Genomic DNA, 18,741 nt, shown 5'->3' with positions numbered 1-18,741 from the left:
TATGAAACAAACTCTATCATCCCGAGTCATCGCGGCCACTTCACGTCAGTTTGGCAACGTCAAAACCCCGGCACGCGTGAAGTCTGGAAGGCTTCGGGGAAATTAACGATTGGACAATGAACGCTCGACAAATTGTGGAGGAATTTCAAGTGAAATTTTCCAAACTCGACTTGCTTCCTCAAGTGCTTCTTGAAGGGAGGCAGCCCCCCCTCTTGGGGAAAGATTTAACAATTGACTTTTTTTACGAACGTGGAAATTGCGCACCGCTTAAGAGACTTGGAGAGGGCAAGGCTGGGGGAGCATTGCAAAGCGACCAACAGCAACTCTTGTCGGCCTGATCTTTTGCGCAGATTGCCCGAGGGGAAGTGGGGCATTGTCCAGGAGACGTGTGAAGCAGAGGGTCGGGGACGCAGATGCACCGGGCTCGCTCGCACAGGCGGTTCCTTGCCGGCGTGAAATCAATCGTCGGGTCACAAATATCACACTCAGTAACCCGTCGCAACGCTGCTACTGTCACAGCTCCACTGTCACCGCCTGCCACTGCTCTGCCACCGTCACCGCCCTCTGCTGCCAGCCACGATCACCGCTCTCCACTGCCCAGCCACCATCACTGCCCAGCCATGATCACCGCTCTCCACTGCCCAGCCACCATCACTGCCCAGCCACCATCACCGCCTCTGCACTGCCCAGCCACCGTCACCGCCTCTGCACTGCCCAGCCACCATCACCCGCCTCTGCACTGCCCAGCCACCGTCACCGCCTCTGCACTGCCCAGCCATCATCACCGCCTCTGCACTGCCCAGCCACCATCACCGCCTCTGCACTGCCCAGCCACCATCACCACCTCTGCACTGCCCAGCCACCGTCACCGCCTCTGCACTGCCCAGCCACCGTCACCGCCTCTGCACTGCCCAGCCACCATCACCGCCTCTGCACTGCCCAGCCACCATCACCGCCTCTGCACTGCTACTGAATCGGCCACCGTCACTGCCCTCTGCTGCCCAGCCACAGGAAGCTCACACAGCTGCTCCGTCTGCCCTGCACCCTCCTCCCCCGTGTGCGCGTTTTGTAGCCGCTCGCTGGCTGCTGGCGTTCTATACCAAGCTCCACCGACCGGCCATCGTCCTATGTGTGGGTGGCGCAGGCTGTGCGGTAAAGCAATCGTCCCACTCCTCCCACATGCAATTTTACCCCACGTGGTGCAAAGTGCTGTGTGCATGGAAGAAGGCATTGGGTGGGCGGGGGGGTTGTCCTTAACCAAACGTCTTCCAGAAGTTTCTCCCCCCCCCCCCCCCCCCCATCTCCTTCCCGCTGAGCAGAGCTTGCGTCTCCGTAGCCCAGGCGGTGAGACGTCTCGTGCCTCGTGGTCTGGGTAAACCAAAGGTCTCCCCCCACACACCCGTTTACGAATCTGTCCGTTGCTGTGGCTTGCCAGAAATCTTGAGGGGGGGTGGGGGGGGCCTTTCACGTTCTCTGTTACAGAACCTAGTCAAACGTCCAGCCCTACCTACCTACCCTGTACAACAAGCCCAGCCCTGCAGAAGGGGAAGAAGAGACACCACAGCAAGCCCCATGACACCGCCACAACCAGGGAGTGCCCTTTGACTCGCCTCACTCTGCATGCGTTATTCTCAATGGGTCATGAGTTGGCTTCGCCAGCCAGGTGTGAACGTGGAGCTGTGTTTATCGTTGTCAAGGCTGAGCGGGTGATGGTGGCGATGGGTGGAGAATGTGAGGAACTCAACCCCCGACTGCTGTACAAATCGGCACAAAGTAAACCAGCCGTGGAAGGAGCGGGGCGAGAGTCTTTGCCACCACCAGGGAGTGTCCTTAACTCTTCGTGCTTCACAGCCACACGGCAACATTTATAATTGTTTATCAATGGTGATGGGCCTTGGCTCTTTAGCCCACGAGTGTGAACACGGAGATTGTGTTTATCGTTGTCAAGGCTCAGCAGGTGGTGGTGGTGAATGGGAAACGCAAGCTGACGCACAGAGCAATCGGCAGCCGCATTGCTGTACAACACCAACCCAGCCCTGGGTGGAAGGGGGGAGAAGCCGTACGGCCATTACCATCCACCAGGGAGTGTCAATGACTCTTGTCCTTCCCGCACAGCAACTTTGTTTATCAATGGCAATGAGCCTTGGCTGTGTAGCCCACACGTGGACATACGGAGGTTGTGTTTATCGTTGTCAAGGCTGAGCGGATGATGGTGGTGGTGGTGATGGTGAATCGCTGGCATCCGTTCCTGCCACCCCCAACTTTTGAGAGAGATGTCTGGGCGAGTTCTCAACCCAGGTAACCGTGTGAGTCTCCGGCCCGATCCTCGGCCTTGCTCACCAAACGAGCGACGTGGATGTTTTACTTGAGGTTAAACGCCGTTGCCATTGGCATTATCAACGACTACTTCAGGCTTTGCGTTCGTGTTGGGGGGGGGGGGGGGTCCTGACGTTTTATCTTCCAGAATCCCTCGCGTCTCCTGCGTCCTCACGACGCCGGCAAAGAGCGGGAAGAGAGATCATCGGTGGATCCAGGCAGTCGCAAGATCCCCAAGTCCCATTTACACAGACGTCTCTCTCGGTTCCAACTCCACGCAAACTCTCTCGTGCGTCCCGTTAAGGAAGTTCGGATGTCTGGGGCATCATCGGGGAAATCTCAGACAGCGGACCTCCTGGTAACACCGCCAACACCTTTTTGGCCGTGCGTTTGAATTTGCCTTGCTGCTGCTACTACAAGATTTGTTTGTATCGGGGAGGGGGGGAGGGGGGAGGGGCTCCTAACGTTCTATGTTACAGGACCCCAGCAGTTGTGCCTCGCGCAGACGTCTCGTTCAGCTCCACGCAACTTCCTCAGTGCAACTCCACACAACCTCGCTGCAACTCCAGGCAACTCGGTTCAACTCCACGTAACCTCAGAACATTTTCATTCAACCTTGCTCCAACTCCTCACCTCCACACGTTCTCTGTCCAACTCCACGTTACCTCGCTGCAACTCTACGTAACCTCAGAACACCTTCACGCAACCTTGCTCCAACTCCTCGCAACTTCAGTGCAACTCCACGCGTTCTCTGTGCAACTCCCAAGCAACCTCGCGACATCGTACAAGGGGGGAGAGCAACAGGGAAGGAAGCGCAAATTGCTCCTCTGTCATCGGCCATTCCGGGCCTTGCTGCTACTGCTGCTACAGGCCTTGTGTTTGTGGGGGGGTGGGTGTCTCACGTTCTGTCTTCCAGAATCCTCTCCCCGGTCTACTTTCGCTCAAACGTCAAACATCTCGGTACAGCTCCAAACCAAGGAAGCCCCAACGGGGCAGAGATCCCAGGCAGTGACGGGACAGGGAGCCAGGTCTGCGTCTCGATGTCTCGGTTCAACTCCACGCGGCTTCGTGTTGCGCAAGCGGAGTGGAGGGCGTGCAGATGTCTGGGGCATCGTCGGGAGAATCCAGGCCGTTAACGGGACACCTGGTAAACAAAGTTATCACGCCGTTCCCATTCGTTCGTATTTGCGTGTGCTAGAACTAGTGACGAATTGGCACGTTTTGTTCACGCGACAAACTTTACCCAATTGGCCGTGTCGGGTGGTGGCGGGTTTTAACGACACATTTTAAATATTTACGTGATCCAACCCAAAAGCAACAACTCTATTACGCTTTTACAAACGTCGCGTTGCTACAGAATTAGTGTTCTCATGTTGGGAGTTGTGGCTGGGTAGGAGGAGGGGGGAGGGTTGCCGTGTCTTAGACTGATAACACCGCAGCTCCTTTGGCCGTGCGTTTCAATTTGCCTTGCTGCTACTACGACAGGATTTGTTTGTATCTGGGGGGGGGCGGGGGGAGGGGCTCCTAACGTTCTATGTTACAGGACCCCAGCAGTTGTGCCTAGCGCAGACGTCTCGTTCAACTCCACGCAACTTCCTCAGTGCAACTTCTCGTAACCTCGGTGCAACTCCAGGCAACTCGGTCCAACTCCACGTCGCCTCAGAAGAATTTTACGCAACCTTGCTCCAACTCCTCACCTCCACACGTTCTCTGTGCAACTCCACGTTACCTCGCTGCAACTCTACGTAACCTCAGAACACCTTCACGCAACCTTGCTCCAACTCCTCGCAACTTCAGTGCAACTCCACGTGTTCTCTGTGCAACTCCCAAGCAACCTCGCGACATCGTACAAGGGGGGAGAGCAACAGGGAAGGAAGCGCAAATTGCTCCTCTGTCATCGGCCATTCCGGGCGGTTAACGGGACCCGGTAACACAGTCAACACTTTGACGTTCACATTTGCCTTGCTGCTACTGCTGCTACAGGCCTTGTGTTTGTGGGGGGGGGGGTTCTCTAATGTTCTGTCTTCCAGAATCCTCTCCCTGGTCTACTCTCGCTCAAACGTCAAACATCTCGGTACAGCTCCAAACCAAGGAAGCCCCAACGGGGCAGAGATCCCAGGCAGTGACGGGACAGGGAGCCAGGTCTGCGTCTCGATGTCTCGGTTCAACTCCACGCGGCTTCGTGTTGCGCAAGCGGAGTGGAGGGCTTGCAGATGTCTGGGGCGTCGTGGGGAGAATCCAGGCCGTTAACGGGACACCTGGTAAAGTTAAAACGCCGTTGCCATTGGCATTATCAACGACTACTTCAGGCTTTGCGTTCGTATCGGAGTTGGGGGGGGGGGGGTCCTGACGTTTTATCTTCCAGAATCCCCTGCGTCCTCGCAACTCCAGCAAAGAAGAGATCATCGGTGAATCCAGGCATTCGCAAGATCACCAAGTCCGATTTACACAGACGTCTCTCTCGGTTCGAACTTCACGCAAACCCTCTCGTGCGTCCCGTGAAGGAAGTTGAGATGTCTGGGGCGTCGTCGGGAGAATCCAGGCAGTTTGCATGGAACCTGGTAACAGCGCAACTCTTTTGCCCATGTTTGTTTTCACTACAGACGTTGCTACTGCGTTCGCATCGCAGCTGGGGGTGGGTTAGGGGGGGTGTGTGTCCTAACGTTCTGTCTTCCAGAATCCTCTCCATGTTCTACTCTCGCTCAAATCAAACATCTCGGTACAGCTCCAGGCAGTGACGGGACAGGGAGCCAGATATGCAGCCTCCTACCGCTGTGACAACCCAGTCCTGGACATGAGGGGCCAGAAACAACCAACAGCGTCCATCAGGGAGTGTCAATGTCTCTCGCTACCCACAGCAGCAGCAGCAACATTATTACTATGAACTGGTCGTGAGCAGTGCTGCTAGGTAGCCACGAGTGTGAACACGGAGGTTGTGTTTATCGTTGTCAAGGCTCGGCAGGTGGTGGTGGTGAATGTGAAACGCAAGCTGACGCACAGAGCAAGCAGCCGCACTGCTGTACAACACCAACCCAGCCCTGGGTGGAAGGGGGGAGAAGCTGTACGGCCATTACCATCCACCAGGGAGTGTCAATGACTCTTGTACTTTCCGCACAGCAACTTTATTTATCGATGGCAATGAGCCTTGGCTGTGTAGCCCACACGTGGACATACGGAGGTTGTGTTTATCGTTGTCAAGGCTGAGCGGATGACGGCGGCGGTGGCGATGGGCGGAATGGGAGATGCGCAACTCCCTGCCGCTGTGACAACCCAGTCCTGGACAGGAGCGGCCAGAGACACCCAACAGCGTCCATCAGGGAGTGTCAATGTCTCTTGCTACCCACAGCAGCAGCAGCAGCAGCATTATTTATGATCAATGGCAACGAGCCGTGCTCTGTAGCCACGCGTGAGCATCATGGAGGTTGTGTTTTATTATTGTCAAGGCTGAGCGGATGATGGTGGTGGTGGTGATGGGGAATCAGACACGCTGGCATCCGATCCTGCCACCCCCAACTTTGAAAGAGATGTCTGGGCGAGTTCTCAACCCAGGTAACCGTGCGAGTCTCCGGCCCGATCCTCGGCCTTGCTCACCAAACGAGCGATGTGGATGTTTTACTTGAGGTTAAACGCCGTTGCCATTGGCATCAACGGCTACTTCAGGTATTGCGTTCGTATCGGAGTTGGGGGGGGGGGGGGTCCTGACGTTTTATCTTCTAGAATCCCTCGCGTCTCCTGCGTCCTCGCGACGCCGGCAAAGAGCGGGAAGAGAGATCATCGGTGAATCCAGGCCGTCGCAAGATCCCCAAGTCCGATTTTACACAGACGTCTCTCTCGGTTCGAATTCCACGCAAACCCTCTCGTGCGTCCCGTAAAGGTGTCTGGGCTTCGTCATGGAGAATTCAGGCCGGTTTCCGTGGCAGCTGGCAACAGCGCGACTCTTTTGCCCAAGTTTGTTTTCACTGCAGATGTTGCTACTGCGTTCGCATCGCAGCTGGGGGTGTGTTTGGGGGGGGGGGGGGGTGGGTGTCCTAACGGTTTCTCTTCCAGAATCCTCTCCCCGGTCTACTCTCGCTCAAACGTCAAACATCTCGGTACAGCTCCAACGAAAGGAAGCCCCAACGGGGCAGAGACCCCAGGCAGTGACGGGACAGGGAGCCAGGTCTGCGTCTCGATGTCTCGGTTCAACTCCACGCGGCTTCGTGTTGCGCAAGCGGAGTGGAGGGCGTGCAGATGTCTGGGGCGTCGTCGTGAGAATCCAGGCCGTTAACGGGACACCTGGTAAAGTTAAAACGCCGTTCCCATTCGTTCGTATTTTCAATGTCTAATTCAGGCTTTGAGTCCGTATCAGAGTTGGGGTGGGATTGCTTGGGGCGGGTTGGTTGGGGGGGGGGGGTCTCTAACGTTCTGTCTTCCAGAATCTTTCCTCGTGTCTACTCTGAAACATCTCGGTACAGCTCCAAAGAAAGGAAGCCCCAACGGGGCAAAGACCGCCTGTCAAAAGGTTCTGTTCGCTGCTCGTGAAACGTTTAAAAATGGAGGATGAATTTGCGGAGATTTTTTTTTTAATTGCTGGGATGAAATGTCTCTATGAAACAAACTCTATCATCCCGAGTCATCGCGGCCACTTCACGTCAGTTTGGCAACGTCAAAACCCCGGCACGCGTGAAGTCTGGAAGGCTTCGGGGAAATTAACGATTGGACAATGAACGCTCGACAAATTGTGGAGGAATTTCAAGTGAAATTTTCCAAACTCGACTTGCTTCCTCAAGTGCTTCTTGAAGGGAGGCAGCCCCCCCTCTTGGGGAAAGATTTAACAATTGACTTTTTTACGAACGTGGAAATTGCGCACCGCTTAAGAGACTTGGAGAGGGCAAGGCTGGGGGAGCATTGCGAAGCGACCAACAGCAACTCTTGTCGGCCTGATCTTTTGCGCAGATTGCCCGAGGGGGAAGGGGGCATTGTCCAGGAGACGTGTGAAGCAGAGGGTCGGGGTCGGGGACGCAGATGCACCGGGCTCGCTCGCACGGGCGGCTCCTTGCCGGCGTGAAATCAATCGTCGGGTCACAAATATCACACTCAGTAACCCGTCGCAACGCTGCTACTGTCACAGCTCCACTGTCACCGCCTGCCACTGCTCTGCCACCGTCACCGCCCTCTGCTGCCCAGCCACGATCACCGCTCTCCACTGCCCAGCCACCATCACTGCCCAGCCACCATCACCGCTCTCCACTGCCCAGCCACCGTCACCGCCTCTGCACTGCCCAGCCACCATCACCGCCTCTGCACTGCCCAGCCACCATTACTGCCCAGCCACCATCACCGCCTCTGCACTGCCCAGCCACCGTCACCGCCTCTGCACTGCCCAGCCACCATCACCGCCTCTGCACTGCCCAGCCACCATCACCGCCTCTGCACTGCCCAGCCACCGTCACCGCCTCTGCACTGCCCAGCCACCATCACCGCCTCTGCACTGCCCAGCCACCATCACCGCCTCTGCACTGCTACTGAATCGGCCACCGTCACTGCCCTCTGCTGCCCAGCCACAGGAAGCTCACACAGCTGCTCCGTCTGCCCTGCACCCTCCTCCCCCGTGTGCGCGTTTTGTAGCCGCTCGCTGGCTGCTGGCGTTCTATACCAAGCTCCACCGACCGGCCATCGTCCTCCTATGTGTGGGTGGCGCAGGCTGTGCGGTAAACCACTCGTCCCACTCCTCCCACATGCAATTTTACCCCACGTGGTGCAAAGTGCTGTGTGCATGGAAGAAGGCATTGGGTGGGCGGGGGGGTTGTCCTTAACCAAATGTCTTCCAGAAGTTTCTCTTCCCCCCCCCATCTCCTTCCCGCTGAGCAGAGCTTGCGTCTCCGTAGCCCAGGCGGTGAGACGTCTCGTGCCTCGTGGTCTGGGTAAACCAAAGGTCTCCCCCCACACACCCGTTTACGAATCTGTCCGTTGCTGTGGCTTGCCAGAAATCTTGAGGGGGGCCTTTCACGTTCTCTGTTACAGAACCTAGTCAAACGTCCAGCCCTACCTACCTACCCTGTACAACAAGCCCAGCCCTGCAGTAGGGGAAGAAGAGACACCACAGCAAGCCCCATGACACCGCCACAACCAGGGAGTGCCCTTTGACTCGCCTCACTCTGCATGCGTTATTCTCAATGGGTCATGAGTTGGCTTCGCCAGCCAGGTGTGAACGTGGAGCTGTGTTTATCGTTGTCAAGGCTGAGCGGGTGATGGTGGCGATGGGTGGAGAATGTGAGGAACTCAACCCCCGACTGCTGTACAAATCGGCACAAAGTAAACCAGCCGTGGAAGGAGCGGGGCGAGAATCTTTGCCACCACCAGGGAGTGTCCTTAACGCTTCGTGCTTTACAGCCACACGGCAACATTTATAATTGTTTATCAATGGTGATGGGCCTTGGCTCTTTAGCCCACGAGTGTGAACACGGAGATTGTGTTTATCGTTGTCAAGGCTCGGCAGGTGGTGGTGGTGGTGAATGTGAAACGCAAGCTGACGCACAGAGCAAGCAGCCGCACTGCTGTACAACACCAACCCAGCCCTGGGTGGAAGGGGGGAGAAGCCGTACGGCCATTACCATCCACCAGGGAGTGTCAATGACTCTTGTCCTTCCCGCACAGCAACTTTATTTATCAATGGCAATGAGCCTTGGCTGTGTAGCCCACACGTGGACATACGGAGGTTGTGTTTATCGTTGTCAAGGCTGAGCGGATGATGGTGGTGGTGATGGTGAATCGCTGGCATCCGTTCCTGCCACCCCCAACTTTTGAGAGAGATGTCTGGGCGAGTTCTCAACCCAGGTAACCGTGTGAGTCTCCGGCCCGATCCTCGGCCTTGCTCACCAAACGAGCGACGTGGATGTTTTACTTGAGGTTAAACGCCGTTGCCATTGGCATTATCAACGACTACTTCAGGCTTTGCGTTCGTGTTGGGGGGGGGGGGGGGGTCCTGACGTTTTATCTTCCAGAATCCCTCGCGTCTCCTGCGTCCTCACGACGCCGGCAAAGAGCGGGAAGAGAGATCATCGGTGGATCCAGGCAGTCGCAAGATCCCCAAGTCCCATTTACACAGACGTCTCTCTCGGTTCCAACTCCACGCAAACTCTCTCGTGCGTCCCGTTAAGGAAGTTCAGATGTCTGGGGCGTCATCGGGGAAATCTCAGACAGCGGACCTCCTGGTAACACCGCCAACACCTTTTTGGCCGTGCGTTTGAATTTGCCTTGCTGCTGCTACTACAGGATTTGTTTGTATCGGGGAGGGGGGGAGGGGGGAGGGGCTCCTAACGTTCTATGTTACAGGACCCCAGCAGTTGTGCCTCGCGCAGACGTCTCGTTCAACTCCACGCAACTTCCTCAGTGCAACTCCACACAACCTCGCTGCAACTCCAGGCAACTCGGTTCAACTCCACGTAACCTCAGAACATTTTCATTCAACCTTGCTCCAACTCCTCACCTCCACACGTTCTCTGTCCAACTCCACGTTACCTCGCTGCAACTCTACGTAACCTCAGAACACCTTCACGCAACCTTGCTCCAACTCCTCGCAACTTCAGTGCAACTCCACGCGTTCTCTGTGCAACTCCCAAGCAACCTCGCGACATCGTACGAGGGGGGAGAGCAACAGGGAAGGAAGCGCAAATTGCTCCTCTGTCATCGGCCATTCCAGGCGGTTAACGGGACCCGGTAACACCGTCAACACTTTGACGTTCACATTTGCCTTGCTGCTGCTGCTACAGGCCTTGTGTTTGTATCAGGGGGAGTGGGGGGGGTCTCTAACGTTCTGTCTTCCAGAATCCTCTCCCCGGTCTACTCTCGCTCAAACATCTCTGTACAGCTCCAAACCAAGGAAGCCCCAACGGGGCAGAGACCCCAGGCAGTGACGGGACAGGGAGCCAGGTCTGCGTCTCGATGTCTCGGTTCAACTCCACGCGGCTTCGTGTTGCGCAAGCGGAGTGGAGGGCGTGCAGATGTCTGGGGCGTCGTCGGGAGAATCCAGGCCGTTAACGGGACACCTGGTAAAGTTAAAACGCCGTTGCCATTTAAATTATCAACGACTACTTCAGGCTTTGCGTTCGTATCGGAGTTGGGGGGGGGGGGGGGTCCTGACGTTTTATCTTCCAGAATCCCTCGCGTCTCCTGCGTCCTCGCGACGCCGGCAAAGAGCGGGAAGAGAGATCATCGGTGAATCCAGGCAGTCGCGAGATCCCCAAGTCCCATTTACACAGACGTCTCTCTCGGTTTGAACTCCACGCAAACCCTCTCGTGCGTCCCGTGAAGGAAGTTCAGATGTCTGGGGCATCATCGGGAAAACCCCGACAGCGGGACCTCCTGGTAACACCGCCATCACCTTTTTGGCCGTGCGTTTGAATTTGCCTTGCTGCTGCTACTACAGGGTTTGTTTGTATCGGGGAGGGGGGAGGGGCTCCTAACGTTCTATGTTACAGGACCCCAGCAGTTGTGCTTAGCACAGACGTCTCGTTCAACTCCACGCAACTTCCTCAGTGCAACTCCACGTAACCTCGGTGCTACTCAACGCAACTTTGATGCAACTCCCAACAGCATCCATCAGGGAGTGTCAATGTCTCTCGCTACCCACAGCAGCAGCAGCAGCATTATTTACGATCAATGGCAATGAGCCGTGCTCTGTAGCCACGCGTGAGCATCATGGAGGTTGTGTTTTATTATTGTCAAGGCTGAGCGGATGATGGTGGTGGTGGTGGTGATGGGGAATCAGACACGCTGGCATCCGTTCCTGCCACCCCCAATTTTGAGAGAGATGTCTGGGCGAGTTCTCAACCCAGGTAACCGTGCGAGTCTCCGGCCCGATCCTCGGCTTTGCTCACCAAACGAGCGATGTGGATGTCTATTTTGAGGTTTGTTGACGTTTTATTTTGTAATCGGCCACGCGGGGAAAGTTGTCGGCAGGACTTTGTGAAAGTTTTAAACGAGGCAAAACTTGACACCTTTATTAGCAAATGACCACAGCGTGAAGTTTAAGTAATGTGACTTGAAGATTGAAATCATTGATAATTGTTTTTTTACCCTTCTATCTGGCAACAAAACTGACACCTTTTTTGCAAGGAGTCGTGTTTGCATTGACCACTACCTGCGGTTGAAATGCAAACAAAAAACATAACTCTGATAATGTATGCACTGTCCTTGAAATTGATTAGTCCACACCCGAGACAGCTATTCTTAAGAGCCTAGTCTCACCTGGTGTTGGACTTAATGATGCCAAAAGGCGCAAAAAAAGTGTCAGTTTTGTTTCCAGATAAAAGGGTAAAAATCCAATTGTATTCTGCTACTGGCAACGGAGGTTCCTCTGGTGGATTGAAATCGGTGTTTTCTTACGGCCGTCCTGAATATTTCCCTAAGCCAGCAAAGGGCGTTGATGGTGACATTGCTAGCAAGCGGTGTGCAGTGTTGGCCCTTGTGGGTCTGGGGTGGGGGAGGGGGGAGGGGCTCCTAACGTTCTATGTTACAGGACCCCAGCAGTTGTGCCTAGCGCAGACGTCTCGTTCGACTCCACGCAACTTCCTCAGTGCAACTCCACGCAACCTTGCTGCAACTCCAGGCAACTCGGTGCAACTCCACGTCGCCTCAGAACAATTTCATTCAACCTTGCTCCAACTCCTCCACACAACCTCAATCCAACTCCACGTTACCTCGCTGCAACTCTACGTAACCTCAGAACACCTTCACGCAACCTTCCTCCAACTCCTCGCAACTTCAGTGCAACTCCACGCGTTCTCTGTGCAACTCCCAAGCAACCTCGCGACATCGTACAAGGGGGGAGAGCAACAGGGAAGGAAGCACAAATTGCTCCTCTGTCATCGGCCATTCCAGGCGGTTAACGGGACCCGGTAACACCGTCAACACTTTGACGTTCACATTTGCCTCGCTGCTACTGCTGCTACAGGCCTTGTGTTTGTATCGGAGTTGGGGGGGGGGGGGTCTTAACACCGTGTCTTCCAGATTCCTTAGCATCTCCTGTGTCTTCGCAAGGCCAGCAAAGAGAGGGAAGAGATCATCGGTGAATCCAGGCAGTCGCAATAATATTGATCTAACAATCACCACAAATGCTACTCGGTTTGTAGACACCAGGGTACTGTGAGTCAAGAATGACATCCTTTAAGGATGGGATCAGATCAGTCCTTGTGTTTGTATCAGGGTGGGGGGGAGGGGGGTCTCTAACGTTCTGTCTTCCAGAATCTTTCCTCGTGTTTACTTTGAAACATCTCGGTACAGCTCCAACGAAAGGAAGCCCCAACGGGGCAGAGATCTTAGTCCTGGACAGGAGGGGCCAGAGACACCCAACAGCGTCCATCAGGGAGTGTCAATGTCTCTTGCTACCCACAGCAGCAGCAGCAACATTATTACTATGAACTGGTCATGAGCAGTGCTGCTAGGTAGCCACGAGTGTGAACACGGAGGTTGTGTTTATCGTTGTCAAGGCTCGGCAGGTGGTGGTGGTGAATGTGAAACGCAAGCTGACGCACAGAGCAAGCAGCCGCACTGCTGTACAACACCAACCCAGCCCTGGGTGGAAGGGGGGAGAAGCCGTACGGCCATTACCATCCACCAGGGAGTGTCAATGACTCTTGTCCTTCCCGCACAGCAACTTTATTTATCAATGGCAATGAGCCTTGGCTGTGTAGCCCACACGTGGACATACGGAGGTTGTGTTTATCATTGTCAAGGCTGAGCGGATGATGATGGTGGTGGCGATGGGGAATCAGACACGCTGGCATCTGTTCCTGCCACCCCCAACTTTGAGAGAGATGTCTGGGCGAGTTCTCAACCCAGGTAACCGTGCGAGTCTCCGGCCCGATCCTCGGCCTTGCTCACCAAACGAGCGATGTGGATGTTGTACTTGAGGTTAAACGCCGTTGCCATTGGCATTATCAACGACTACTTCAGGCTTTGCGTTTGTATCGGAGTTGGGGGGGGGGTCCTGACGTTTATCTTCCAGAATCCCTCGCGTCTCCTGCGTCCTCGCGATGCCAGCAAAGAGGGGGAAGAGAGATCATCGGTGAATCCAGGCAGTCGCAAGATCCCCAAGTCCCATTTACACAGACGTCTCTCTCGGTTTGAACTCCACGCAAACCCTCTCGTGCGTCCCGTTAAGGAAGTTCAGATGTCTGGGGCATCATCGGGGAAACCCAGACAGCGGACTTCCTGGTAACACCGCAACTCCTTTGGCCGTGCGTTTGAATTTGCCTTGCTGCTACTACTACGACAGGATTTGTTTGTATCGGGGAGGGGGGAGGGGCTCTTAACGTTCTATGTTACAGGACCCCAGCAGTTGTGCTTAGCGCAGACGTCTCGTTCAACTCCACGCAACTTTCTAACTGGATCTCCACACGGTCTCTGCTGCTCAACGCAACCTTGATGCAACTCCAACAGCGTCCACCAGGGAGTGTCCATGTTTCTTACTACCCACAGCAGCAGCAACATTATTACTATGAACTGGTCGTGAGCAGTGCTGCTAGGTAGCCACGAGTGTGAACACGGAGGTTGTGTTTATCGTTGTCAAGGCTCGGCAGGTGGTGGTGGTGGTGAATGTGAAACGCAAGCTGACGCACAGAGCAAGCAGCCGCACTGCTGTACAACACCAACCCAGCCCTGGGTGGAAGGGGGGAGAAGCCGTACGGCCATTACCATCCACCAGGGAGTGTCAATGTCTCTTGCTACCCACAGCAGCAGCAGCATTATTTATGATCAATGGCAATGAGCCGTGCTCTGTAGCCACGCGTGAGCATCATGGAGGTTGTGTTTTATTGTTGTCAAGGCTGAGCGGGTGGTGGTGATGGGGAATCAGACACGCTGGCATCCGTTCCTGCCACCCCCAACTTTGAGAGAGATGTCTGGGCGAGTTCTCAACCCAGGTAACCGTGTGAGTCTCCGGCCCGATCCTCGGCCTTGCTCCCCAAACGAGCGATGTGGATGTTCTACTTGAGGTTAAACGCCGTTGCCATTGGCATTATCAACGACTACTTCAGGCTTTGCGTTCGTATCGGAGTTGGGGGGGGGGGGGGTCCTGACTTTTTATCTTCCAGACTCCCTCGTGTCTCCTGCGTCCTCGCGACGCCGGCAAAGAAAGAGATCATCGGTGAATCCAGGCAGTCGCAAGATCCCCAAGTCCCATTTACACAGACGTCTCTCTCGGTTCCAACTCCACGCAAACCCTCTCGTGCGTCCCGTGAAGGTGTCTGGGCTTCGTCGCGGAGAATTTGGGCCGGTTTCCGTGGCACCTGGTAAACACCACAAATCTTCTCTGCCCAAATCTATCGCTTTTTTAAATCCTTTATATTAAGTTCGCTTGCTTGCGCGCTTACGACAGTGCAAATCTTTCGGTCGTTTTTTAACCCACTTTCCGTGATCCAATCGGGCTGACATTTTGCACACAGACTCGTTGTGCGAGACAATTTATGTTCGTGAAAAAAATTTCCGTAATTTTACACCTTTATAGGGAAAAATATTTTTTATTATATTTAATTACCAATTGCTTAATGGTGGCAGGCAATCATCTGACCCATAGGTGGCAGCCATCTCAAGCCAGAGGACGAGAGGACTCTAGCCGCCACGCATATAAAGGATTTATAGTGAAAAACTTTGTTTTTACGGGTTAATTTTTCACACGTGAGTTTTTGTTATTTTATTTGTGTTCGTATGTCGGGAGTTGACGGGGCGGGGAAGGGGGGGTGGGTGTTGTGTTAACGCCGTGTCTTGCAGACTCGCGTCTCCTGCGTGCTCACAGCAAGAACTGCAACGGGGTGGGGGGAAGAGCGAGAGAGTTGACAGAGTTGATGGGCGAATCCGGGCGGTTACAGGAGCCCAGCACTGATTTTACGCACGCAAACCCTCGCGTGTCTCTCCATCATCGCCTTGTGGATGGTTGTGGTGGTGGTGGTGATCAGGAGTGGATTATGGAGCGAGGATCAGCAGTGGATTGGAGTCTTGATCTGGAGTGGAGTTTGGAGCGAGGATCAGGATCTGGAGTGGAGTTTGGAGCGAGGATCAGGATCTGGAGTGGAGTTTGGAGCGAGGATCAGGAGTGGAGTCTGGAGTGAAGATCAGGAGTGGAGTCTGGAGTGAGGATCTGGAGTGGAGTTTGGAGTGAGGATCTGGAGTGGAGTTTGGAGTGAGGATCTGGAGTGGAGTTTGGAGTGAGGATCAGGAGTGGAGTTTGGAGTGAGGATCTGGAGTGGAGTTTGGAGCGAAGATCAGGAGTGGAGTTTGGAGTGAGGATCAGGAGTGGAGTTTGGAGTGAGGATCTGGAGTGGAGTTTGGAGTGAGGATCAGGAGTGGAGTTTGGATCAGGATCTGGAGTGGAGTTTGGAGTGAGGATCAGGAGTGGAGTTTGGAGTGAGGATCAGGAGTGGAGTTTGGAGTGAGGATCAGGAGTGGAGTTTGGAGTGAGGATCAGGAGTGGAGTTTGGATCAGGATCTGGAGTGGAGTTTGGAGTGAGGATCGGGAGTGGAGTCTGGTGCAAAGTGCCAGCAGACCAGAATAATCAACGACTACTTCAGGCTTTGCGTTCGTATCGGAGTTGGGGGGGGGGGGGTTCCTGACGTTTTATCTTCCAGACTCCCTCGCGTCTCCTGCGTTCTCGCGACGCCGGCAAAGAGGGGGAAGAGAGATCATCGGTGAATCCAGGCAGTCGCAAGATCCCCAAGTCCCATTTACACAGACGTCTCTCTCGGTTCCAACTCCACGCAAACCCTCTCGTGCGTCCCGTGAAGGAAGTTCAGATGTCTGGGGCGTCGTCGTGAGAACCCAGCCAGCGGACCTCCTGGTAACACCGCCAACACCTTTTGGCCGTGCGTTTGAATTTGCCTTGCTGCTACTACTACAGGGTTTGTTGGTGGGGGGGGGGGGCTCCTAACGTTCTATGTTACAGGACCCCAGCAGTTGTCCCTAGCGCAGACGTCTCGTTCAACTCCACGCAACTTTCTTACTGGATCTCCACACGGTCTCTGCTGCTCAACGCAACTTTGATGCAACTCCAACAGCGTCCATCAGGGAGTGTCAATGTCTCTTGCTACCCACAGCAGCAGCATCAATATTATTACTATGAACTGGTCGTGAGCAGTGCTGCTAGGCAGCCACGAGTGTGAACACGGAGGTTGTGTTTATCGTTGTCAAGGCTCGGCAGGTGGTGGTGGTGAATGTGAAACGCAAGCTGACGCACAGAGCAAGCAGCAGCACTGCTGTGCAACACCAACCCAGCCCTGGGTGGAAGGGGGGAGAAGCCGTACGGCCATTACCATCCACCAGGGAGTGTCAATGACTCTTGTCCTTCCCGCACAGCAACTTTATTTATCGATGGCAATGAGCCTTGGCTGTGTAGCCCACACGTGGACATACGGAGGTTGTGTTTATCGTTGTCAAGGCTGAGCGGATGACGGTGGTGGCGATGGGCGGAATGGGAGATGCGCAACCCCCTGCCGCTGTTACAACCCAGTCCTGGACAGGAGGGGCCAGAGACACCCAACAGCGTCCATCAGGGAGTGTCAATGTCTCTTGCTACCCACAGCAGCAGCAGCAGCATTATTTATGATCAATGGCAATGAGCCGTGCTCTGTAGCCACGCGTGAGCATCATGGAGGTTGTGTTTTATTATTGTCAAGGCTGAGCGGATGGTGGTGGTGGTGGTGATGGGGAATCAGACACGCTGGCATCCGTTCCTGCCACCCCCAATTTTGAGAGAGATGTCTGGGCGAGTTCTCAACCCAGGTAACCGTGCGAGTCTCCGGCCCGATCCTCGGCCTTGCTCACCAAACGAGCGATGTGGATGTTTTACTTGAGGTTAAACGCCGTTGCCATTCTCATTATCAACGACTACTTCAGGCTTTGCGTTCGTATCGGAGTTGGGGGGGGGGGGGGGGGTCCTGACGTTTTATCTTCCAGACTACCTCGCTTCTGTGTCCTCGCGACGCCGGCAAAGAGCGGGAAGAGAGATCATCGGTGAATCCAGGCAGTCGCAAGATCCCCAAGTCCCATTTACACAGACGTCTCTCTCGGTTTGAACTCCACGCAAACCCTCTCGTGCGTCCCGTGATGGTGTCTGGGCTTCGTCGCGGAGAATTCGGGCCGGTTTCCGTGGCACCTGGTAAACACCACAAATCTTCTCTGCCCAAATCTATCGCTTTTTGAAACGTGAGTTTTTGTTATTTTATTTGTTTCAGTTTCATTCATTAGGTTTTGCCCTGTGAGCCATTCGGCTCTTGATTTGGGTGTCAACCGCAACAAACATTAAAATGACAAGATACACCTAAAATTAATTGTACGCAAATCTGAACATCGCATTATGTAAACAATGAAATGCTACAGAAAAAGCACAACCCATCCTTTGTGCATACAGAAAGTGCAAAAAATTCCATTTCTGTTTGATCCCAATAACAATCCTACTACAATACAGATAAAAAAAAATCTGTAAATCTATACTAAATCAAAAAAATCGGGCCAAACCAATCCCCTCTAAAACTTACGTTGTAGTAACAGTTTTCCCAACAAATGTGATTGAAAGTTTACAATAGCTACAGACACAACACACATCTAAACGTAGCATCCTTGGCTAGCTGCATAAGTCAATCCATGACAGCCGGATTAACAATAGCAGTAGCAGCGCGCTATAATCACAATACATAACAAGTTAATACGTCGGTCATCTACAGCTCTATTTATTATTTCAGGCCACTGCGTTCGCATCACAGCTGGGAATCGGTTGGGGGGGGGGGGTGTCCTAACGGTTTATCTTCCAGAAACCTCTCCCTGGTCTACTCTCGCTCAAACGTCAAACATCTCGGTACAGCTCCAACGAAAGGAAGCCCCAACGGGGCAGAGATCCCAGTCCTGAACAGGAGGGGCCAGAGACAACCAACAGCGTCCATCAGGGAGTGTCAACGTCTCTTGCTACCCACAGCAGCAGCAGCAGCATTATTTATGATCAATGGCAATGAGCCGTGCTCTGTAGCCACGCGTGAGCATCATGGAGGTTGTGTTTATTATTGTCAAGGCTGAGCGGATGGTGGTGGTGGTGATGGGGAATCAGACACGCTGGCATCCGTTCCTGCCACCCCCAACTTTGAGAGAGATGTCTGGGCGAGTTCTCAACCCAGGTAACCGTGCGAGTCTCCGGCCCGATCCTCGGCCTTGCTCACCAAACGAGCGATGTGGATGTTGTACTTGAGCACCAATGGAACATTACATTCTCCCAAACACAGCTGGCAGAAGTTGCAGAGCTTGCTTTCCAACAAGGGCATTCAATTGATTTTGATAACGTTGAAGCGTTATGCGGAACTAATTATTGCTGGCCAAGATTAGTTGGATAATTGAAATCTAGAAGAATTCAAATAATTTCAACCGCTGTGATGGCTACAGACTCGGCGCAGCCTGGAAGCTTC

At 54.2% G+C, this 18,741-nt stretch overlaps 1 protein-coding gene across 7 annotated transcripts in view; it reads left to right on the top strand.

Moving 5' to 3' along the window:
* The first annotated feature begins 6 nt into the window (after nt 1–6).
* The window catches only part of LOC133339560 (WAS/WASL-interacting protein family member 3), a 53,540-nt gene continuing 34,805 nt past the window's right edge, over nt 7–18,741 (top strand). For 6 of the 7 annotated variants that reach the window (XM_061547668.1, XM_061547669.1, XM_061547667.1 and 3 more), the window contains exon 1: nt 7–18,456. In XM_061547668.1, coding sequence (XP_061403652.1) covers nt 414–1,376 — 963 coding nt within the window. In that variant the 5' untranslated portion in view covers nt 7–413 and the 3' untranslated portion in view covers nt 1,377–18,456. The remainder of the gene's footprint in view (nt 18,457–18,741) is intronic. The other variant, XM_061547666.1, reaches the window with a different exon arrangement.

The sequence above is a fragment of the Lethenteron reissneri genome, unplaced genomic scaffold (genome assembly GCF_015708825.2).
Source record: "Lethenteron reissneri isolate LAM-NWPU_2019-01 unplaced genomic scaffold, ASM1570882v1 scaffold_1900, whole genome shotgun sequence".
Taxonomy (NCBI): Eukaryota; Metazoa; Chordata; class Hyperoartia; order Petromyzontiformes; family Petromyzontidae; genus Lethenteron; species Lethenteron reissneri.
Note: the sequence above shows the minus strand (reverse complement) of the source record. Positions and strands in the feature narration are given on the sequence as shown.